This window comes from Mytilus californianus, unplaced genomic scaffold (assembly GCF_021869535.1).
Source record: "Mytilus californianus isolate M0D057914Y unplaced genomic scaffold, xbMytCali1.0.p SCAF_12, whole genome shotgun sequence".
In the NCBI taxonomy this organism is placed as follows: Eukaryota; Metazoa; Mollusca; class Bivalvia; order Mytilida; family Mytilidae; genus Mytilus; species Mytilus californianus.
Window position 1 is genome coordinate 16812580 of NW_026262604.1, and position 21605 is coordinate 16834184.

Genomic DNA, 21605 nt, shown 5'->3' on the forward strand with positions numbered 1-21605 from the left:
AAAATTAACATTTCAGGGGCAATAACTCCCAAACAGGTTGTCAACTTTTCATTATAAATTTGCAGTATATACTTTTAACCTAGCTTCTATACTTTTCACATTAACAGGCATAACTACAAAAAGAGTTCCAAGAGCAATTCTAATTGGGTGAAATTAAATGAGAGCATATCACAACTTTTCGTCCTATGAAAACAAATTTGTATTTTACCTTCAACTTTTCATAGTACATAGTTGTCCATGCACTATTTAATGTTCTACATGAATAAGTTTTCATTGTTGATTTATCATTTATATGTAAAATTATTTAGACCCATAGTTTACATTATTTTCTTGAATTTCATTTTTATTGTGAGAAAATGGTACCCATGGCTAGATAAACAAAGACTTGTTTGAATTATTGTTCTAGACCTAGAGTAAATATAATAATATTTTTTTGTTTACATACGTGATGATTGATTGGTTTATTTTCGGTTGATTAACAGACAGTGACAAATATTTCATGCATGTTCGGACGAGAACAAATATAAAATTAATACAATAGGTGGGTCCTGTAATAGAGGCCGTCTGGGATAAGGTCGGAAAAATTTGCACGGCCACTGGACAATGAGGGTATATTGGATAGGGACAGAAATTTTGCCTTGCCTTTGCCACCTACGGACCCCTTGAAGAGTTGTTACCAAGTTCTTTACACGCAGAGAGCGTGGCATTCGACTACCCGAGGCATCGGATTTAACTTCCCCATTCTGACCGGACGTGACTGCGCACAGCCGAACCGACGTCCCACTTTGACAAGTGTTATACTACTGGTCGGAAGAAGACCACGAATGACCATATTTTTATTCCCTAGTAAAACTTAGGGGCTGGGGTGGGGGTCATGAGTGATGACTTTGTTTTGAAAATCAAAAGAATTTTTGTAAATGAATAATATTATGATACAGTTATATTTAGATTCTCGTCCATCACAACATATAAAAATAGTCATAAATGGTTGTCACTTTGTTAAGATTAAAAGAACGTGTATATTTTTGAGAAAATAATAAATATATTGCTTAGGCAAAGAGAGAAAACATGTACAAAGAAAAAGATAAACACAAAACAAAACCAGGCGGGATTTTAAAGCATTGAATAAAAACCTGATATTTGGAACTTTTTTCCTCTTAATTCTTTTATATCTGGATTTTCCTGTTTGAATTGTTTTACACTAGTCATTTTGGGGCCCTTCATAGCTTGTTGTTCGGTGTGAGTCATAGCTCCGTGTTGAAGGCCATACTTTTTAAACATTGTGACTTGGTTGGAGAGTTGTCTCATTGGCTCTCATACCACATTTTCTTGTTTATATAAATGAATATAAAAGGAATCATATACAAATATTCTTATCTATTTAGAGCTCACAGGAGATATGAAAGTATCCGCATTGGAAAAGGAGGTAGATAAATTAAAGATATTAGTTGAAAGTAAGGAGGAAATAAAAACGATACACGAATTGATTAAAGACATGAAGCAACTAATATCAACAAAAGCAGGGACAGATAAACTAGCTGAGATAGAAAAACAACAGCAAATGGTGAGAGATAAACAAGCTGAATTAGAAAAACAAGAAACAATTAGAAGAGGTGAACAAGCTGTAATAGAAAAACAACAAACAGTGGGGAGAGATAAACTAGCTGAAATAGAAAAACAACAAAAATTGGGGAAAGATAAACTAGCTGAAATAGAAAAACAACTGACGGATAAAGGTTAGATTCTATGTTATACATATATCATGCGGTAAATATTACATATATTGTACATGCCTATCACGATGACGTAACCAAAGATTGTTCTTCTAGCGGAAGTTTAGTCTGTGAATGCAAACTCGCAAAGTTGCACTATATAGAAATATTTGCATATATGTAATTTCTTATTGATAAAGATATAAAAAAAATTATATGAAATCAAAATCACACAATGATGGAAAGGGTTCTTAAAGTTTATTTCCGAAAACCTTGTGCTAACATGGATAGCTAGTTTGGTTATTCTATTTACCAATAGGCACATTAAAAAAATGAATGAAAGCTTCTTAGCTTCTATCACACTTGCTTGTTTATACAAAAACTGCATCATGGACTATTTCTTCTTAAATATCATCTAGGTTTTTAAAAATAATCTATTCTTGTACTAATATTGATAAATGTTACTGAGAATCCTTTCTATCGTCTTTTTGGAGGTCAAATTGGTCTGGATAGTTTATTTACAGTTTTACTCGCCTGTCAATGTGAGTTCGAACCCCGCTTCGTGGAGGGTGCGTTTATCTCCCATAATAATTGACTAGTTATGACAGTTTTCCTGCCAATTACCTCTTCTTCAACCAATAAAAACAACAGGCTACCACGATATAGCCAGGAGTGCTGAAAATGGAGTTTAATACCAACAATCACTACCTTGCATGACAATCTTGTAGTTTTGTCTTTAAAACTATAATAGATGGAGAGAAACTGTAGCCAGAAAAAATACTAGCAAGATAACATCTACAAAAAGGTCAACTCACCAACAAAAAGATAATGTACTCAAATTGACAACTTACTCCTTATAGCGAGAATCACCATACACCAGAAACCAGTAGTTCATTAAATCGGTACTGGAATTTTTATATTAGATAAACTGTTATAAAATTTACAAAATCATTCAAAATTAAGGAATGTACAGTACAACCTGTGACTTACTCTTAGTAATGTCAATATCTGCTATGTTCAACATCCAATGGTGACCATTTATTGGGGGTCATAAAACCTGGGATGTTGGCCATTTATTGGGGTCATAAACCATGGACTGGTGTCAAGCTAATTAGATTACCTGGGGAGATTGACTGATTTTTATCTATTTATTAAAAGGTGTGTAAATGATATTCTACATCAATACTTTTCCTGTACAGGTTAAATTGTTTTTTGTCCCATTTAAATTGCCTACATGTGAAAAAGTTTTGTTTAAAGATTGAAATAGAATTTTTTTTATTTATTCATTTCAAAAGGTTGGAAATTATCTACATGTATAGGTAACAATGTATAAATTTTTATTTTTGTACATTTCATGTGATTCTAATTTTCTTATTCTGTATTTTTATTGAATGCAAATTATTTCCTTTTCTCAAGCAGTTTCAAGTGTTTATACTGCAGAAAATTCAGTTCAATCTTCCTCACAATGCTTAAAATAACATAAGCAGTATGGTTTTTTATTACATTTTCTAAATTAACTAAGTGGGAAAAAATATAGGAAAAAGCTACAATTCAGTTTATGATAATCTTTCCCTTTACAAAAGACTTACTTCTATTTAATGTTTTTTCTAAAAATGTTAAACAACTTGTATACAAAACTTCTTCTAAAATATAATAATGATTAGATAATCATGATAATATAAATTCAAGCAATCTGTCAATGATCCATGGTATTAAGAAATATATAGGTAAATATACAGAAAGCTACAAAGTAGAAAAGACAAAAAGTCAAGATAAGTTATTGACTAGCATTTGAAAACAAAACAGAGAATTCTTGAAATAATATATTTTTAAGGGAAAAAATGAGTGTACATCATGTACATTGTAGTTAATTGTTCATTTGCATTATTAAATGAATTCTTATTAAATTCTAATCATGCAAATGATATGTTTATAGGCACCATGAAGGCAGTAATTTAACAAGTCTGTTTTCTTTACAATAAAATGTTCATTATCAATCCTTTTAATATCAATTTTGATAAAAAAAAAAAGTTTTACAATGTACAAATAAAATTTTGGAAAAAACAATTTCTGTATGTCATTTTTTTTCAAATCTAAAAACAAGATTTGTGTCCGTCATGTCTGCAGCATCACTGAAGTGACTTTAATTTTCCAAATGCCTATCTGGTGCAGATAAGTTAGTACCATACATTACTTCAGGAATTTTCTGTCCTACATTCAATATATTAGTATATCATCAAAATTTGATAAACCTTCATTAAAAATGCTAATGAAAAATGTCCTGATCTCTGAATAAAGTGAATATTATGAAAAAAAAATCAATTATAAACATGTCTTGTATTTTGAACCAATTGTAAACTAATCAAATTATGTCATCTTCAGTTTGGCTAATTTCTGTCAGTTAACAGCCAAAATTTTCTCCAGAAAAATTGAAGTACACTTCTTTAGATTGTGACATTTTTATGGACTGTTAAATTAAATCATTTTGAATAATGACGTAAACTCTTTAATGTCCTTGATTAAAAATTAATTTAAAGAAAAATATAGTACTTTTGAAAATAGAATAAAAAGTTACGATGAAAATAATAAACGCAAATGCTTCACTAAGTCACGAATTTGTGACCATAATTTAGAAATAGAAAATAAGTTGATATCATAAAAATCATAAAAAGGATAGAATATGTAAACTGTGCCACTTGCTGGAGGATGAAAAACACTTCCTGCTTGGTTGCAAAATTAACATAAAAACTAAGAAATAATCTATTTGAAAATAGTTTACCTTCTTATAATAAAGTCTCTTACTTATACCATACCCAAGAACAAAAAGTAAAATAAATGCTTAACCCCTCTATCACGGAACATGTTAAAAATGTTGGCTCCTTTATAAAATAGTCATTAGAACTGAGGGCAGAAACCTTATATTTTTTTCCATGTGTTCATTTCATATAGAATTGTTATTTCCTTTGTGTTTAAACGTTTGTTTTTGTATTTATTTTTGTTTATGTCACAAACTAATTATGTTTATACAAAGATTTGTATGGTACAAATCCTTGGTTTATATGACAATAAAGATATTATTAAATTTTGCTGTAATGAATATTTTGAAACGTCAATAGAGAGAGAATGAATTGCCTACATTTTATTTAGATAAAGTCCTAAAGATAATCTTAAACATTTGTAAAACAATGTTGAATGGAGGATCAGTATCTCTAAGTCTGAACAATTTTGATTTAAAAACAAATTTGAGAAACATCTTTTCATAAGAAAAAGGCAGGCATTGTGAAAGTTTGCAATATGTATATTAGAAGATGAGATTCATTTATTCTCCACTAGTAAAAAAATACATGTAAGAAATAACTTAAATCGAGAAAATTATTTAAAACGTATAACAGCTAAATAACAGTCATGGCAGTATTAGCTACATATATAAACTGAGGTCATGAGACTTTCTAAATATTATGTTCAACTAGTTTTATTATTTCATTTAATATTTTTATTTTCTTGTCATTATCACAGCAATTAAATTTGACTAACACATTTATTTTACCTGAGACACTTTACCTGTAAGTTATTTAATTTTATCACTTAAATGCAATCATGATTTTTCTTTACCCTTGACTAGTTTTTGATTAATACCTTGTGTATTGACTAAGCAACATGGGGTATAATGATGGACATATAGGGCCATCATGGTGAACATAGTTTTTATGGCCACCATTAATAAAAGAATGTCACAGGTAGTACTGTATATCTATTGTGCGTAGTGCTGATTTCATACACGATATTGGCTATTATGTTGGTTGTTTTCGATTATAATAGTAATTTCGCGTTTGCATTAGGTTTATGATTTTCAAATATTGTAGCTTCGTGGACAGTAATTGTCGAAATGCGTACCTTATGCAGTAAAATTGATACCGTAGAATGTAATTTCCACAAATAAATCAGAATAATCGAAATTAGCAACTAATTTCGTATATAAATTGTACTTTTGTAGTCTTGGAACGAGTCGTTTTATTGAAATGTTGTTCTGCCTCATCATTGCTCGGATGAACATCATTTTATTGCTTGTGTTTGCTTCCGAATTTTGGTTTTGCTGCATGTTTCATGCTTTGTTTTCAGGAGTGACATACATCAGATGGGGTAAGACACTATGCGATGGACCCAACACTGAAACAATATATTCAGGTAACTTAATGTATGTCTAGAAACTAACGTGTACGCAAGTTAGTTTCAAATGTTCGTGAAGCGATGATTTTAAGAAAAAACTTGAGGGTTTAAACAAATTGCTTTTATTTCAGTTCGTAAATTTGTATTGATTTTCTATCGTTGATATCGAGTTCCAATAAAGTTTAAACAACCTGATTTTTCTCCAACTCATTATTTTGAAATTGTTTATTTAAATTATAATTATCTACAATGTACAATAAACACACGTGGTTCTTTCACTTTTAAGAAAAAAGTTAAAATTAACAAAAATACCGAACATCAAGGAAAATTCAAAAAGGAAAGTCCCTTATCAAATGACAAAATCAAAAGCTCAAACACATCAAACGAATGGCAAACAACTGTCATATTCCTGACTTTTCTTAATGTAGAAAATGTCCGAGGTTGTAGATGCTTTTGTCCTCTTTTTACGACAAATATGTTGTTGTTCTAGACCAACAAATGGACAAACAATATAGTTTTTAATATTGTTTTATATGCAATAATCATTATTTCGAATGTCTAAATGCAGACCTTGGAATGCACATTAAAACTGTGAATAAAACCCTACATCATTCATGAAATTTAAGAAGACCAACAATCCTTTCTTCTTACCTTTAGTATTGCCATTAAAAGGACGACCACAACCACCGTCGTCTTACTGAATATCTCTACGTCACTAATGCAGAACGATATATAGCTGGTTCATCCAAATGTTCAACTTGGCATCTTTTTAATGTTCTTCCTACCATTTTACAACAATGAAAATGCATTCATAAATATAGTTAAATGCGTCCCATATAATCTATATTTCGACTGGTTAACTGTACTCATTATTTTGAATTATGCATGAACAACGATTATCAAGGTGTAAGACCGAAAGTATACATTATTTAGTTAATAATATTCGCGAATCTATGATTCCAGGAAAGATTGATTAATTATTGTTTGTTTTACGTCCACTGGAACATATTTTATGCAAATTAAGAACGTGCTCAAATTAACAATTTATATAATGGTAGGTTTTGCAAGGTAGGGGTTGGCCGGGATGAACGCGGAAATAATTTGGAGTGCAACAAGAAATTGAGGGTACGCTGGTGAGGGACAAACATGGGGCCTTGAAACAGACCAACTAAGATCTACCCAGAGTTGTTGCAAGTGTTTTTCATCGTACAGAGAAATTACCATACTGCTATGCCGCAGTCAACCCTTAGGGTTCATATGTTTTGAAATAAATTCCATTACTATTGACAAGTGTCTAACGCCATACATATATGTACAACGATATATCAAGATCCAAATTGACAAGTGTCTAACGCCATACATGTATGTACAACGATACATCAAGATAAAAATTGACAAGTGTCTAACGTCAAACATGTATTGTACAACGATATATCAAGATGCGAATTGACAAGTATCTAACCAGTACGTACAGCGATAGATTACCACAATTATTTACAATTGGCTATCTCATGATTGATTGATTGATTGTTGGTTGCCTAACGTCCAATAGCAAATTTGTCATGCATATTCAGGACGAGAACAATAAATACAATAGGTAGGTTCTGTAATAGGGGCTTCCGGGATTAAGGTCGGAGAAATTTAGACTGCCACGGGAAATGAGGGTATATTGGATAGGGACAGCAATTTAGCCTTGCAACAGGTCACCTACGGACCCCTCAAAGAGTTGTTGCAAGGGTTCTTAACGTGCATAGAGCGTAGCACTCTCTATACACGAGGCATCGGATTTAACGTCCCCATTCTGACCGGACGTGGCTGCAAATTTGTACATCCCGCACAGCCAAACGGACGCCCCACTTTAGCAAGGGTTTTACTGCCGGTCGGAGGAAGACCAATGGTGACCATTCTATTCCCCAGTCACCCTTGGGGCGGCTATCTCATGTGTTTAGCGATAAATCACTCTGACTATTGGCGATTGTATAACCCATATGTCAGGCGATAAATCATCTTGACTATTCGCAAGTGTAAACATTTAAGAGACTTAAAGATCTGCAAACAATATCAAATTATTTTAGAAAATTGATACAAGCAGCGTTACTGTTTAATAATATTTTTTAGGTTTTTCTGAAGTGGCATAAATTCGTCTTCCCATTTTCCCATTTTAATATTATAGTCTTTGATTCTATCCGGCCTTTGATCGAACCCACGACAATCCACACTTTAAACAATCACTTTATTACGAGACCATGGAGGCGGTCATTTTATATAAAATTAATATGAGAAGTTTTGATTGTTTTTCTACATCAATAAATTTCATTGCAGCCGTTTTATTTTTCAGTTTGTATATGTTCTACATATGACGTGTATGATTTCGATCTTCTAAATGAATACGTAAACCCAAAAAGTTACTTGCACTAAATGAAAAAAAAAACACGATAAAATGTCTATCAGCTTTCTCTTTTCGCTTTCTGCACACACTTGACAGTTTCTGCTCTCTCCAAGATGCTAAACTTATACAACATGTACAATATCATGTTTCGTACAGACGATTTTCACATCTGTGCATTCTACCGTACATTTACAATGTCACAATGCATCTGTTATTGCAATGTATGTCACAAATAGAATATTCTGTTCAATGATGGCCTTTATGCGGATTGATCTCGGGTCAATCGGTGTTCCTCATTTATAAAAAGGAAGTCGAAATTGATCTATTTATCTGAACAAGAAAAAAAAGAAGCAATAAATTAATTTAGCAATTATATTTATCAACAGGCCAAGTTGGGGGTGGACATTTCACACACAAAGGGGCAAGCGTGAACTATATTTGTTTACCTAAGGACCCAGATGCTGCACAGCCGCTAAAATCAAATTCTAATTACGCTTATCTGTATGGAGCAGAATACGAAATATTTGACTATAACCAACCACAAGGAATAAGGTCCGGCATAGGTCAGCATGACGTTGCTTGTGCAGCATGTTTAGCAAAAAGTAAAAGATCAACAATAATGATACCAGGTAAAATATTAAAGGAATAAAACCACTAATTCATAAGCCAATTGCGTGTTCATGTTAAATTTTGCAATTTTAAACATTCATACATGTAGCTGTTTTGTCTTAATTAAGATAAAGTAACAGTCATTTGATGTCAAAACTATACCTTATCCTGTCAACAGTTGCATATAAGATCACACTGGTTCACGGAAGTTTGGTATTAAAAAAACAGATACTCTAATGCAACAAACAGGCAAAATGTGCCCTCCTATTTCAATATCATATAATTTCAGATCAGGGTTCTACAGTGATTTCAAGTCCGGAAGCTTTTTTTTATACCAAAATTACCCAAATTTTCACTTATTTACAAAGTTGCAGCTATGCATATGAAGTATTTTGTATAGAATAGTTACTACTTTCTTGGATGTTGTTTTTGACCAGGTCCTTATTTTTGGTTCTATAAATAAAAATTAATAATTGCTATAAAACTTTCTGCATGTTTTTCGGAAAAGTTCATTTTAAACAGATAAACAAATTTAAAAAAAAAAAAAACAAAATCATTGGTTGAACAGTAAAATTATCATTTACAACCTTTTTTTCGTCACATTTTTTAAGGATACATACTATGAGTCAAATTACATTGTATATAACGTAGTATTGTTTCAAAATATCTGACCTTATAATTGCTTTCCACACAGTTATGATTTTTAGAAATCTCTATGAGATTCGAAAGTCAAATACAAGTAATTGTTATTTTCCTGATTGTGATATTGTCTTTGCTGTTGATTCTGTATATTTTCCACGGTTTTCATCATGATCGGCGTCGTGTTCTCTCTGCAAATTATGATTGTCTTGTATTTAAATGCCTCCGTTACAGCAGAGTATTAAATTCGATCTCAGAAGTTGATGATGATATGTCTGACTCCGCCTTCCCTGACTATTAACACGAAATGTTTAAAATAAATGTAAGATTAAGAACCAGTGTGTCTGCATTTGAAAGCAAATGTAGGCAAAACATTAGGGGTACACAAAGGAAATAACCCTTACAAGACGAGGCAAAATTGTTTCTCGATCAAATTCTTTCATGTTTCTATAAATACAAAATCGCAACATGAATTAACAGGTTGCAATTGCTGTTATTTCTTTTAAAGGGAAACTAGAACCGCTTCGTGACTTTTAAAGGAAAACTGTTTTCCGTCTGGTCTTTTGTTGTGGTAGTAGAGGGGTTCACTATTCGTCAACCGTATTCAGAATAAATATTCTATGTAATACATGCCACTGGAAGTGTTGTCCTATGCATTTCACCCATTCTTTTCACGTGAACTGAATAATCTTGAAATTATTGTCACTAGACGTTGTGCAAATAACAATCAATAAAGTGCTCAATTTAATCGATTTGTCGGGAAAAGAGGAAAGATATCCAGAACTGACATATTTTTTATAAAATCAATATTTCTTTTGAGCACAAACCACAATCTGAAATATAAATCCCTATTTAAAACACTTGGTGCATTTTGTGATTTAAAAAAATATTAAGTGATGTAAAATAATGAAGTATATTCCAATAGATGACGTGCAATACAAATGAATAAGTGAGCTGGCCCTTTTCAACATCTAAACCAATATTTACTAATTAGCTCATTCACATCACAAGGGAAAGCTTTTGTTAATATACGTCATGAAACCGACCATGGCTTGACATTCGGCTAAGAAATGAAATTCGGAGAAGAGACCAGTGTCGTGAAAAAGCTTTACGTTAATAATTAAAATGATTCAATTATAAAGATATGATAAGTAAAGGAATAATTTGAAAGAAAAAATCGTAAAACAGCTGATATAGTATCATCTTGAATAAGAGAGGCGAAAGATACCAAAGGGACATTCAAAACTACAAGTTGAAAATAAATTGACCAATATTGCTCACCCAAACAAATTGGAAGATAATGTAAATGCATTAACAATCTCGTAAAAATCATTGTGCTATACCCCACTTAATGATATTATTCACGATTAAAACAGTGCAGATATAGTGTAAGGTCAAAGTATCGGATTAAAGAAAGTAGGTGTCTGCCAGATCCGGAAAATGCTCACACGTTACAGCACATCACTGAAAAGCTGCTGAGCAAAAATAAAGTCATCCTTATTAGTAGTACATGAGAAAAGTATGACAGAAATCTTTGTTGTACAAACGAACTAACAGACGGACAGACAGACGAACGAACAAGGTGAATGCAGTATAGACCCCACTTTTAGAGTGGCAAAATAATAAATCCCTGCATCAATAATAATTCCCCAACAGATGGAATATTGTCAATGTAAGTGATTTTTATATAAAAGAGCAGCGTTCAAATGTCACTCACCGATGCACATAGTTTATCTGTACAAGGGCAATAACCCCAAAACAACGCCATGACAAAAAACGAAAAAGAACAAACAACAGTATACAAAACAAAACATAGAAAACTAAAGACTGAACAACACGAAACCCACCAAAAACCGGGGATGACCTCAGGTGCTTCGGTGCTCCGGAATTATAAATTTCACAATAATCTGGCCAGATTGTACATGTGAGAGCGGTTATAAGACCGGACGGACGATCGGTTTTTCTATGTCCCCCGCACTGCATTTGGGCAGGGGGTCAGAAAAGGGATAGTTCATCACCTTTTACCTATAGTACAATATATCTTATATTAAAGTGTGTTAGGAAAAATGAGTGAATTGTTTATATGGAAATAGATGCGAACGGTCCTTGAATGATGTGAACTTACCATTTATATGGGTCATTTTAAAAAAATGTCGAATTTTGAAATTGCAAAATTCATTTTAAGTTACAAATTCAAACAATAAAAACTTCTATATATTTTTATTCTGTGAAATTATAGATTATTTGTCAATTTTCCATGTTGTGCTGAAAAATGCCTCTAAAAATAGGTTTTCAAAGGTTATGAAAATAACAACCAGTTATGCAAGTCTAAGATAGCTTTTCATAATGTTCAGCATTTTTTTCTCTTTATAATAAACCCAACATTAAGCAATTCCCTCGCATGTTGGTTTACTTTTGTCTTTATTTTATTGGTAGCAGGAACGTACGTTAATGATATATCGCCATTTTAAGTTCCATCCTGTTACCCTGTTTCCTATTTTGTTACCCATACCATTATTGCATCTACAAATGCTAAATTGTGAAGATTACGACGTTATACCCTTTAGATGAGTTCAAACAACGAAACATTTCATTATATGTACAACTATATGTAATCATAAACTTTTAAAAGACGTCTCTGTCAAATATTGTCTATCCTGTTACTGTAACCATAGAAACCATAGTAACAGGATAGACATAACAGGGTAGACAAATTTCTTCATTTATGAATGCTGTTGTGAAATAACTACTCCCTTTGATAAAGTGATAATGTTTTCTGTTGGTTTCCAACACATTATAGCATTTTTTACAAGTATAATATTGGATTATTAATAAATATGTTGGCAACAGGATATACATGACAAAAGGGTACCCACTATTTTTGTTCACTAAATGTCTTGAAATTTCCTTTCTTATCACTGTTATGCAAGAAACGTGCTGTGTTAAATTTGTAGGTTGTTTTGCGCTTTTGAAATCAACACTGACTAGTTCAATATTCATAGGGAGAACAATTTAACGGTTGATTAAAGTAGCGGTAAAGGCTGGACATGAACTTCATGTACGCTGATTGAATTCAGTTTGTAGAAAAAATGTTACATAGAATAATAAAGAAGCTGCGATTTTTCGTTAGAGTTATTATCAACATTCTTAAAAAAATTGACCCATGTCATAAAATGTTCCACGAACACTATTTTCCCTTTCCTATTTAAACCATGCAAGATTCACACCATTCCAAATTATCCACAATGTAATGAGTTTTAGGGATATTGCAAATTTCAATACAGCTTTATTGAAATGAACTAGACATGAAACAACATTGTTCATGCACCATAAAGCATAAGTTTTGTATTGCGAAGTTTGCACCATTTAAGGACTGTGTAAAGGGGTATTCTTAACTTATAAATTGAAAAGAAATTGACAACATCATGGCAAAAAAAAAAAGAAAAAAGAACTACGGAAAGACAAACGTTCATAAAACACTGGATAGAAAACTAAAGACTGAACAACACGAACCCAACAAACACCAGGGGAAGATCTCAGGTGCTCCAGAAGGGTAAGCAGATCCTGTCCATGTGACTTATGTAATAACCATTATTCAATCGCTTACAAAGAAATATAGTAATGTCTGAATACCAGTCTGGGTTTCTTTCAAGATGTTCAACAATTTACTACCTGTTAGAAATATACAACTACTTTAAGTTCACTCGGAAAAAAATAATCAAATGTTTTCTTATCAGTTACTGTTCTGAAGCTTTCGATAAAGATTGGCATTATACGGCGTAGAGCTTTACGGTCAATCACCAGGTGTCTTCGAAAATCTTATCCCTTTATACTGACTATTTGAAGAAAACTCATCTTAATTTCACTTGTTCTTATAAAGGCAAAAGAGGGACGTCCGTTTGGCTGTGCGGGATGTACAAGTACGCAACCACGTCCGGTCAGATTGTGGACGGTAAATCCGATGCCTCGTGTAAAGAGAATGCCATGGTCTTTGCACGTTAAGAACCTTGCAAAAACTCTTTGAGGAGTCAGAAGGTGGCCTTTTGCAAGGCAAAATTTCTGTCCCCATCCAAAATACCCTCATTTATAAGTGGCAGTCCAAATTTTCCATCCCTTTAGCCCGGACGGCCTCTTTTACCGGACCTACCTATTGTATGTATTGTAAATTTGTTCTCGTCCAGAACATGCAGGAAATATTTGCCACTGGACGTTAAGCAACCAACAATCAATCTATCTCGACTAAAACCCGAAATTAAGCTGTTTTCTAACATTGAAACGCTAGAAATCATTTTTTTTAATGGTAAGAACAATCTGGTCACAAATTTTTCGTTAACATTACGTGTTACGTTTTGCTTAGATGTTAAATTGTATCTTATTAATCTCATATGTCACTCGCTAATATAAAATAAAATCATCTTGAAAAAAAGATATCGATTTATTAAAGTTTTATAGAGGTTTCTAATTGGGTTAAAAATCATAATAATATGCATACTTTGTGTCATAGATGATGTTCTCTCACTTAATAATACTAAATTTGGTGACTATGTTGAACGAATCTATCCCATCGAACTAGAGATAAAGGATACTACAGATACAGTTAAGTCTGCCTCATATCTTGACTTACATCTAGAAATTGACAATAAGGGTCGGTTGAAAACAAAACTTTACGACAAAAGAGATGATTTCAGCTTCCCAATTGTGAACTTTCCATTTCTATGTAGCAACATTCCAGCAGCGCCTGCATATGGAGTATATATCTCCCAATTGATACGATATTCCCGGGCTTGTGTTTCCTATCATGATTTCCTTGATAGAGAACTGCTGCTCACAAGGAAGCTATTAAGCCAAGAGTTCCAAATGGTGAAGTTGAAATCATCCCTTCGTAAATTTTACGGACGCCATCACGAGTTGGTTGACCGTTATGGAATAACCGTTTCACAGATGATATCGGATATGTTCCTTATGTAGTAACTACAATACCCTTCCCTTTTCACGAATGTGACTTACCGAATTAGACTATTTACCGGATTTGTAATAACATAAGCAACACGACGGGTGCCACATGTGGAGCAGGATCTGCTTACCCTTCCGGAGCACCTGAGATCACCCCCAGTTTTTGGTGGGGTTCGTGTTGCTTAGTCTTTAGTTTTCTATGTTGTGTCATCTGTACTATTATTTGTCTGTTTGTCTTTTTATTTTTGGCCATGGCGTTGTCAGTTTGTTTTCGATCTATGAGTTTGACTGTCTCTCTAGTATCTTTCGTCCCTCTTTTGTACAACCATTCACACTACTGGTACGACAAGGTCCGTTCGACTCTTATCTTAATTCACTAGGATTGCCAGTTTTCTACCGAAAGTCGATAGTTCTCTCCGTGTATCCCACCTTGCTACAACATTGAAAGCTGGTCGCCGTGATATACTCAAAGTAGCGTTAAACACTTACAAACAACTAATCATCATGTTTACATATCTTAATCCAGTGTGTATTGTAATTTGCATTGTATTCTTGTCTCATCCTTTTTGCATATTTTAGCAAATAAAGTATGTTTAAATTTAAACAAAAAGTGGCAGATATTGTCTACTTCTTTATGCAATTATTTCAGGAAGGAAAACATGTTACAATGGATGGACAAAAGAATACGAAGGAATTTTAATGGCAGGATACCATGATCATCCTGCTGCAGCAGAATACGCATGTGTAGATAGAGACACTGAAGCTATAGCAGGTGGATCTAACGACGAGAATGGAATTTTATTTTATCCTGTAAAAACAGTGTGTGGGTCATTGAAATGTCCGCCATATAAACAGGACACAGACGTTTTGTGTGTTGTTTGTTCAAAATAACAATGGGTTTTTTTTAAAAATAGCAATGGCTCAATGTTGATAGCCAAAGTTGTTAGCTACATTCAAATCAGATAATTCTTCAATATTGTGAGATCGCCTAAGAATTCACTTGGTAATAATTTGAAAGAAGTAATTTTATTTTACATATAGACACTGATCAAATTTTCTTGTTTTTATCATCAGACAAAGCTTTTTAAGGTGGATTGTATCAACTGATTCAAAGCCTTACAACTGTTTACAACTGTAAAATGATAGTTTGTTATGATTCAAACTGTATACATTAATATTTACTTAAGGGCATACGATATAGTTACAGGGAAGGTAATGACATCACAAACTAGTCAAAACATTTACTAAATTTTATCATCGGTATAAGGACATCATTCGTAAATATAGCTCAACATGCAGACTTCTTATACGTTCAGGTATTTCACATCCAATTTTTTATGGAAATATTCTTTATAAAGCACAAAAATGTCAGTATTCACCTCTGAAGCTAACAAAACCTTTAAACAGACTTATTAAGAAGGGATATAGTTACGATACTGTTGTCAGGTCATTAAAGATTGCATATTTTGGCGTTAATATTGATTCACTTATAGGGTCTTTGCATCGGCACTAAACACATTTATTTAAAAACCAGTTGTTGGCATGACACGGGTTATGTTCTTCTCATATATGTTATGATGGTATGATACTAAACCCCTAACGGGAAGGATTGTGCCTGATATTCATATGCTGAAGACATAATCTTTCAATCAGTTTAATTGAAGTCTGGAGCTGGCATGTCAGTTAACTGCTAGTAGTCTGTTGTTATTTATGTATTATTGTCATTTTGTTTATTTTCTTTGGTTACATCTTCTGACATCAGACTCGGACTTCTCTTGAACTGAATTTTAATGTGCGTATTGTTATGCGTTTACTTTTCTACATTGGCTAGAGGTATAGGGGGAGGGTTGAGATCTCATAAACATGTTTAACCCCGCCGCATTTTTGCGCCTGTCCCAAGTCAGGAGCCTCTAGCCTTTGTTAGTCTTGTATTATTTTTAATTTTAGTTTCTTGTGTACAATTTGGAGTTTAGTATGGCGTTCATTATCACTGAACTAGTATATATATTTGTTTAGGGGCCAGCTGAAGGACGCCTCCGGGTGCAGGAATTTCTCGCTGCATTGAAGACCTGTTGGTGACCTTCTGCTGTTGTCTGTTCTATGGTCGGGTTGGTGTCTCTTTGACACATTCCCCATTTCCATTCTCAATTTTATTGCTAAAGTAAAATTATATTTTCGCGACGTCAAACTGTGACATATTGGGAAAAGATGCATTTTTCGACTGATTTTTATCATTCAAACTGATTTAACTCTTTTTTAAAATGACATTTGGTTTGATTACGAATGAAGGTGATTTGTACCAATTTTCAAGTCAACGATGAAATTTTTTGAAATAAGAAAAATATACAGCAAAAAATGCCGTTTTTTTTCTAAAATCCTGAAACTTTGATAAAAATTAATCATTTCCAAAGAATTGTTATACAAATCTAGAGCATACTTATATAAAAAAGATTTTCCAAATGGTTTTACAAAAATCCGCTTGTGTTTTTCTTTTGAAACAAAAAAGTTAGGTATGTCTATCCAAAGGATAGAAATGTCCAAAAAAACAAAATTGTCAGTAAATGTCTAAAATTTCGACGCCAATTATCCCTTAAAGTAGCACATTAAGGTATATTTTTATTACATATTTGAATTATTTAGTTGAAAAAAAGCTTGTATGCACATTTTTGTCAAAAATTCATCGTGGGATCGAAACTGTATCGTATGCCCTTAAGTACGTAGTCAGGTGAAATTTTAAAAATCTGGAATTAAAATTGCTACTTTAAATCAGAAGAGCATAGTTAAGGGTCAAAATAAGGTAGAAATATTGAGAGGATATGGAACTTCTTTTCGAGATATTTGATTAAAAAAAACGGTGGAAAAATGCTGGCTCGGACTTTTACCTTATATTTAGCATTAACATTATTTGGGATTTAAATCGTACGAAAAGAATTCTAGAATCTGCTTTAATTTTGGCAATGACCTTTATGAGCTATTGAAGTCTTCTATGAAACGAAATGTGGGTGATATGGGGCAACATATTTTACCCTGTATCGTAGGAAAAAAACCCAAAGGATTCTGAACATCTGACAAGCAATCTTTAACCTGAAATGATTACATCCTTAAAACATTTTGAATCTTAATATTCCTTAAACATAGAACTTCAGAAGAATTTAGTTGTGTTGTCATTCATCAATTCGGCGTTACAGAACCTTAAGGATTATGGGTTATTGCATTGTTAGTACACCAACATCAAATAACGTTACGCCATTGGTCGATTATTTATGGTTCAGGACGTTGTCAATGAGTCACAACATTTTCTGTACACCTTTCAAATCATTGACCCATAATGCATAAGTTTTAAAACGTTAAATTATAACATCGGATAAAAATCATTTGGCTCTTAGTGTACTATTAATAACATTAACATAGTGTTGTTAAATGTCATTTTACATTGCTTGGTGTATATATGCTACAGTCTAGATTGTTTTTGAAAAAATTGGCGTGTCATGTTACGTCATCACAATACTGTATGTTGATTGAATATGTCAGTTAGGTAATTATACAAGGTGCGGATTAACCTCTGTTAAATATTTTTCAGCCAAAACATGGAATGATCTGTATTATGTCTGGCCATTTTAGAGGAAAACGTCTTTTTCATATTTAAAAACCATTAAAACTCATTCAAAGGCAGAACGTGTCACTGCAATGCATGCTCCTAACAGCTGATTTGTCTATATGTGTTTCTGCTTCTTTACAAAGTTATTCTTTAAACTGTACTTCAACTGAGTGTTTTGCTCTTTGAAATGTGTGTGCTTGTGGCGTAGCATATGATTATTATTTTGCATGCTTATGTATTATATGTATTATGTGTATTATGCTTTGTTTGCATGCCATGTCTAGAACGTATGTCTTATGTTTAATATTCGCCAATGCCGATTTAAAAACTCAGTTGAACTAGTTATGTTATAGACTAATGGGTGCCAAATTGGAACGGGAACTGCTTATCCTTAAGCACATCAGTTCAGCACGGCTTTTTGATGAGCTCGTAGGGCTCATTCTTTGTTATCTATATAATTATGTTTTGTTAACCTGTACATCGTACCGTTGATTTTTCATCGATTTTTGAGTTATAAATGTCCTCTTTAATAACTCGTGCCATTTTTCAACATGTCCAACTCTCATTGTATTTTGTTTTATAGTGTTTGTCAGTGTTGTTTAATCCACACTAATTGATTGATTGATTGTTGGTTGCTTAACGTCCAGTGGCAAATATTTCATGCATATTCAGGACGAGAACAAGTTCACAATAAATACAATAGGTAGGTTCTGTAATAGATTAAGGGATTATGGTCGGAGAAATTTAGACTGCCACGGGAAATGGGGGTATATTGGATAGGGACAGAAATTTAGCCTTGCAACAGGTCACCTACGGACCCCTCAAAGAGTTGTTGCAAGGGTTCTTAACGTGCAAAGAGCGTGGCACTCTCTTTACACGAGGCATCGGATTTAACGTCCCCATTCTGACCGGACGTGGCTGCAAATTTGTACATCCCGCACAGCCGAACGGACGCCCCACTTTAGCACGGGTTTTACTGCCGGTCGGAGGAAGACCAATGGTGACCATACTTCTATTCCCCAGTCACCCTTGGGGGTTAATCCACACTACCTTTTATGTATGTTTTTTTTTTAAATTTTATTCTCTTTTTCTACTTCAAGGCGAAATCTTTATTCATACATGACTGGTAAGTTGCAAACTTATTTTCATAATTATATTATTATTTACAAATTTCAAAAACAGACAATGCGTTATCATAAATCATTTCAGTAGTAAAAACTTACCAGAGTCATCAACATAATTTTCAACGCACCTTACTAATTGTATTTGGTGTTTCCAGAAAAATATTTTTGAAAATTGAAATGAAATGGTTGATACAGTCTGTAAACAGGAAAAAGAGATTGTTTACTTCTTATATGAAATGAAGTATTTAGTGAAAAGTATGCAGCTCAATTGTCGAATTACTCCTATTGCTAATCGACTGACAATCTAGGCCATGCTGACTCATGTGAAATTCATATATTTATGGTCATATTTGCTGTTTACAGCTTCTTTCTATGTTCAATAACGTCTATAAAACATACAAAACTGGATAAGAAAATATTCTTTTAAAGTGCAAAAATGTGAGGAGTCGAAAACACGTATTTGTTTTTTTTTTTTTTTTTTTCCTGATGACTATTTTGCTGATTATGGTTTCCGTCTATCTGCTATAGGTTACGCCAACAAAAAAAAAACACAAATGTAGAAATTCGTCAGCTTTTATCCAAATACAGTAAGAAGAAATTGACATTCTGAACATTTGTCCGACGTCATATTTTTTCTGTCCATAATGGTTTTACAAAATAAAAGACAATACTTGTATTCTACCCATATGTTCAATTTTAGGCCTTTTAGGTCATGTTGGTTGGAAGAAGGGACTAACAGAATGTTGACTGCTGTTTCCCCTATTTTTTTACATTTTTACCTGATGTCCATGAAATGGAATTTTATGCGACTGTCATAGAAGTGAGAGGTTTAGCTAGCTCTAAACCCATGTTTTATACACCATTGTCTACATATGAAAATGCCTTTACCAAGTCAGGAATATGAGAGTTGTTATCCATTCGTTTGATGTGTTTGGGCTATTGATTTTGCCATTTGATTTAGGTCTTTCCGTTTTCAATTTTCCTCGAAGTTCGGTATTTTTTTATTTTACTTTTTATTGGACTCTTTTGTCTGACTAGATATCCCAAGGGTGATTTTGGTGAAGATTGGTTTCCCAGCAGTTGCAAAGGAGATGATTTTGTAAACGTTTAACGGAAGATGGACACCAAGTAATGACAAACACTCACACTGGTCTTTTTGGGCATGGATCAGCTTATCAAATTAGCAAACATATATGTTCGGATGTTCTGTGCGTCTTTTGAGTTGCTATACCATTTGTTCATACCCCACATCTGCCTTTGTTTGAGCTTTTGATTTTTTCACCATTTGCTTAGGGACTTTCCGTTTAGAATTTTCCTCGGAGTTCGGTAGTTTTGTTATTTTACTTTTTTCCTACCTTTCAAATATAAAATGCAAATATTTTTTGTATTTTATCGGGATGTGGCATCAGGGGAGTATGTTTGAGTTTTTATTCGTGTGGATGTTTGTGAGTATTTCATTTCTTTAAATCAAATAATCCAATTTCCTAATTTGCGCCTATCGATTAAAATCGTTGTGGTTGATTATCTGTAAAGGACTTCAAGGTATATTTTGCAGACATAAAGACACATACATGTTATTCGATGAATTTATTGAAATATTAAGAGTCAAAGAAAGATTTCTTACTAATGATCCTGTTTCTGAACAAACAAAAAAAAAAAAAAGAGATGGCCCCTTCTATATCTTTTTCATAATTGAAAAAATGGATATTCAACAGTAAATAATTATTAAAAAATCTAAGTAATTGAAATTCAAACAAGGAAGTCGGGCTGCAGATATTTACGTAACAGTAATGGTGACATTGAATTAAATCATACATTGAATACAGACGTGAATTGATATACATTGTAAATATATCATGTACCTATCGTTTTGCACTCATTAAATCTTCCTTAAATATTGTGGTCTGTTAAAAAAGGCAATATAACCTACCTGGATAAAAATTATTTTAGAAATTAATCCCTATTTAATCACGCGATGTAACATTTAAAAAATGTTGCGATTTATAACTACTCAGAATTTCGCATTAATATATATATTATATATATATATATATACAAGTCTAAATTGAAAACAACGTTCAAACCTATGATTGCGTTGGATAAAAACCACAATTTTTATACGTGTGCATGCAAAACAAATTTCTTGTTAGAGGGGTCTAAATACAGCACAAACAACATTTTCCAAAAAACCAAAAAAGTGAAAAAGTATATTTTAACAAAACGCATATAACTAACAGGTCGAACAACAAATGTTCTTAAACCCTGCTGACTGCCATTGGCGATTGCCAAATAAACGGATCACCGATGTAAAAATGGATCTTAATTATAAATTTAATACTAAACAGAAAACAATAAACTTGCGAAAAAGATGGTATACCGCAAACAAAAGGTGCAAAGGTTTATGTACACCATAT

General features: G+C 32.8%; 1 protein-coding gene across 3 annotated transcripts in view; it reads left to right on the top strand.

Moving 5' to 3' along the window:
* LOC127721455 (uncharacterized) overlaps positions 1 to 18399 on the top strand; it is a 32962-nt gene extending 14563 nt beyond the window's left edge. For 2 of the 3 annotated variants that reach the window (XM_052228199.1, XM_052228200.1), the window contains exons 2-5: positions 1386 to 1736; positions 5832 to 5897; positions 8655 to 8897; positions 15119 to 18399. In XM_052228199.1, coding sequence (XP_052084159.1) covers positions 1386 to 1736; positions 5832 to 5897; positions 8655 to 8897; positions 15119 to 15360 — 902 coding nt within the window. In that variant the 3' untranslated portion in view covers positions 15361 to 18399. The remainder of the gene's footprint in view (positions 1 to 1385; positions 1737 to 5831; positions 5898 to 8654; positions 8898 to 15118) is intronic. The other variant, XM_052228201.1, reaches the window with a different exon arrangement.
* The last annotated feature ends 3206 nt before the right edge of the window (positions 18400 to 21605 follow it).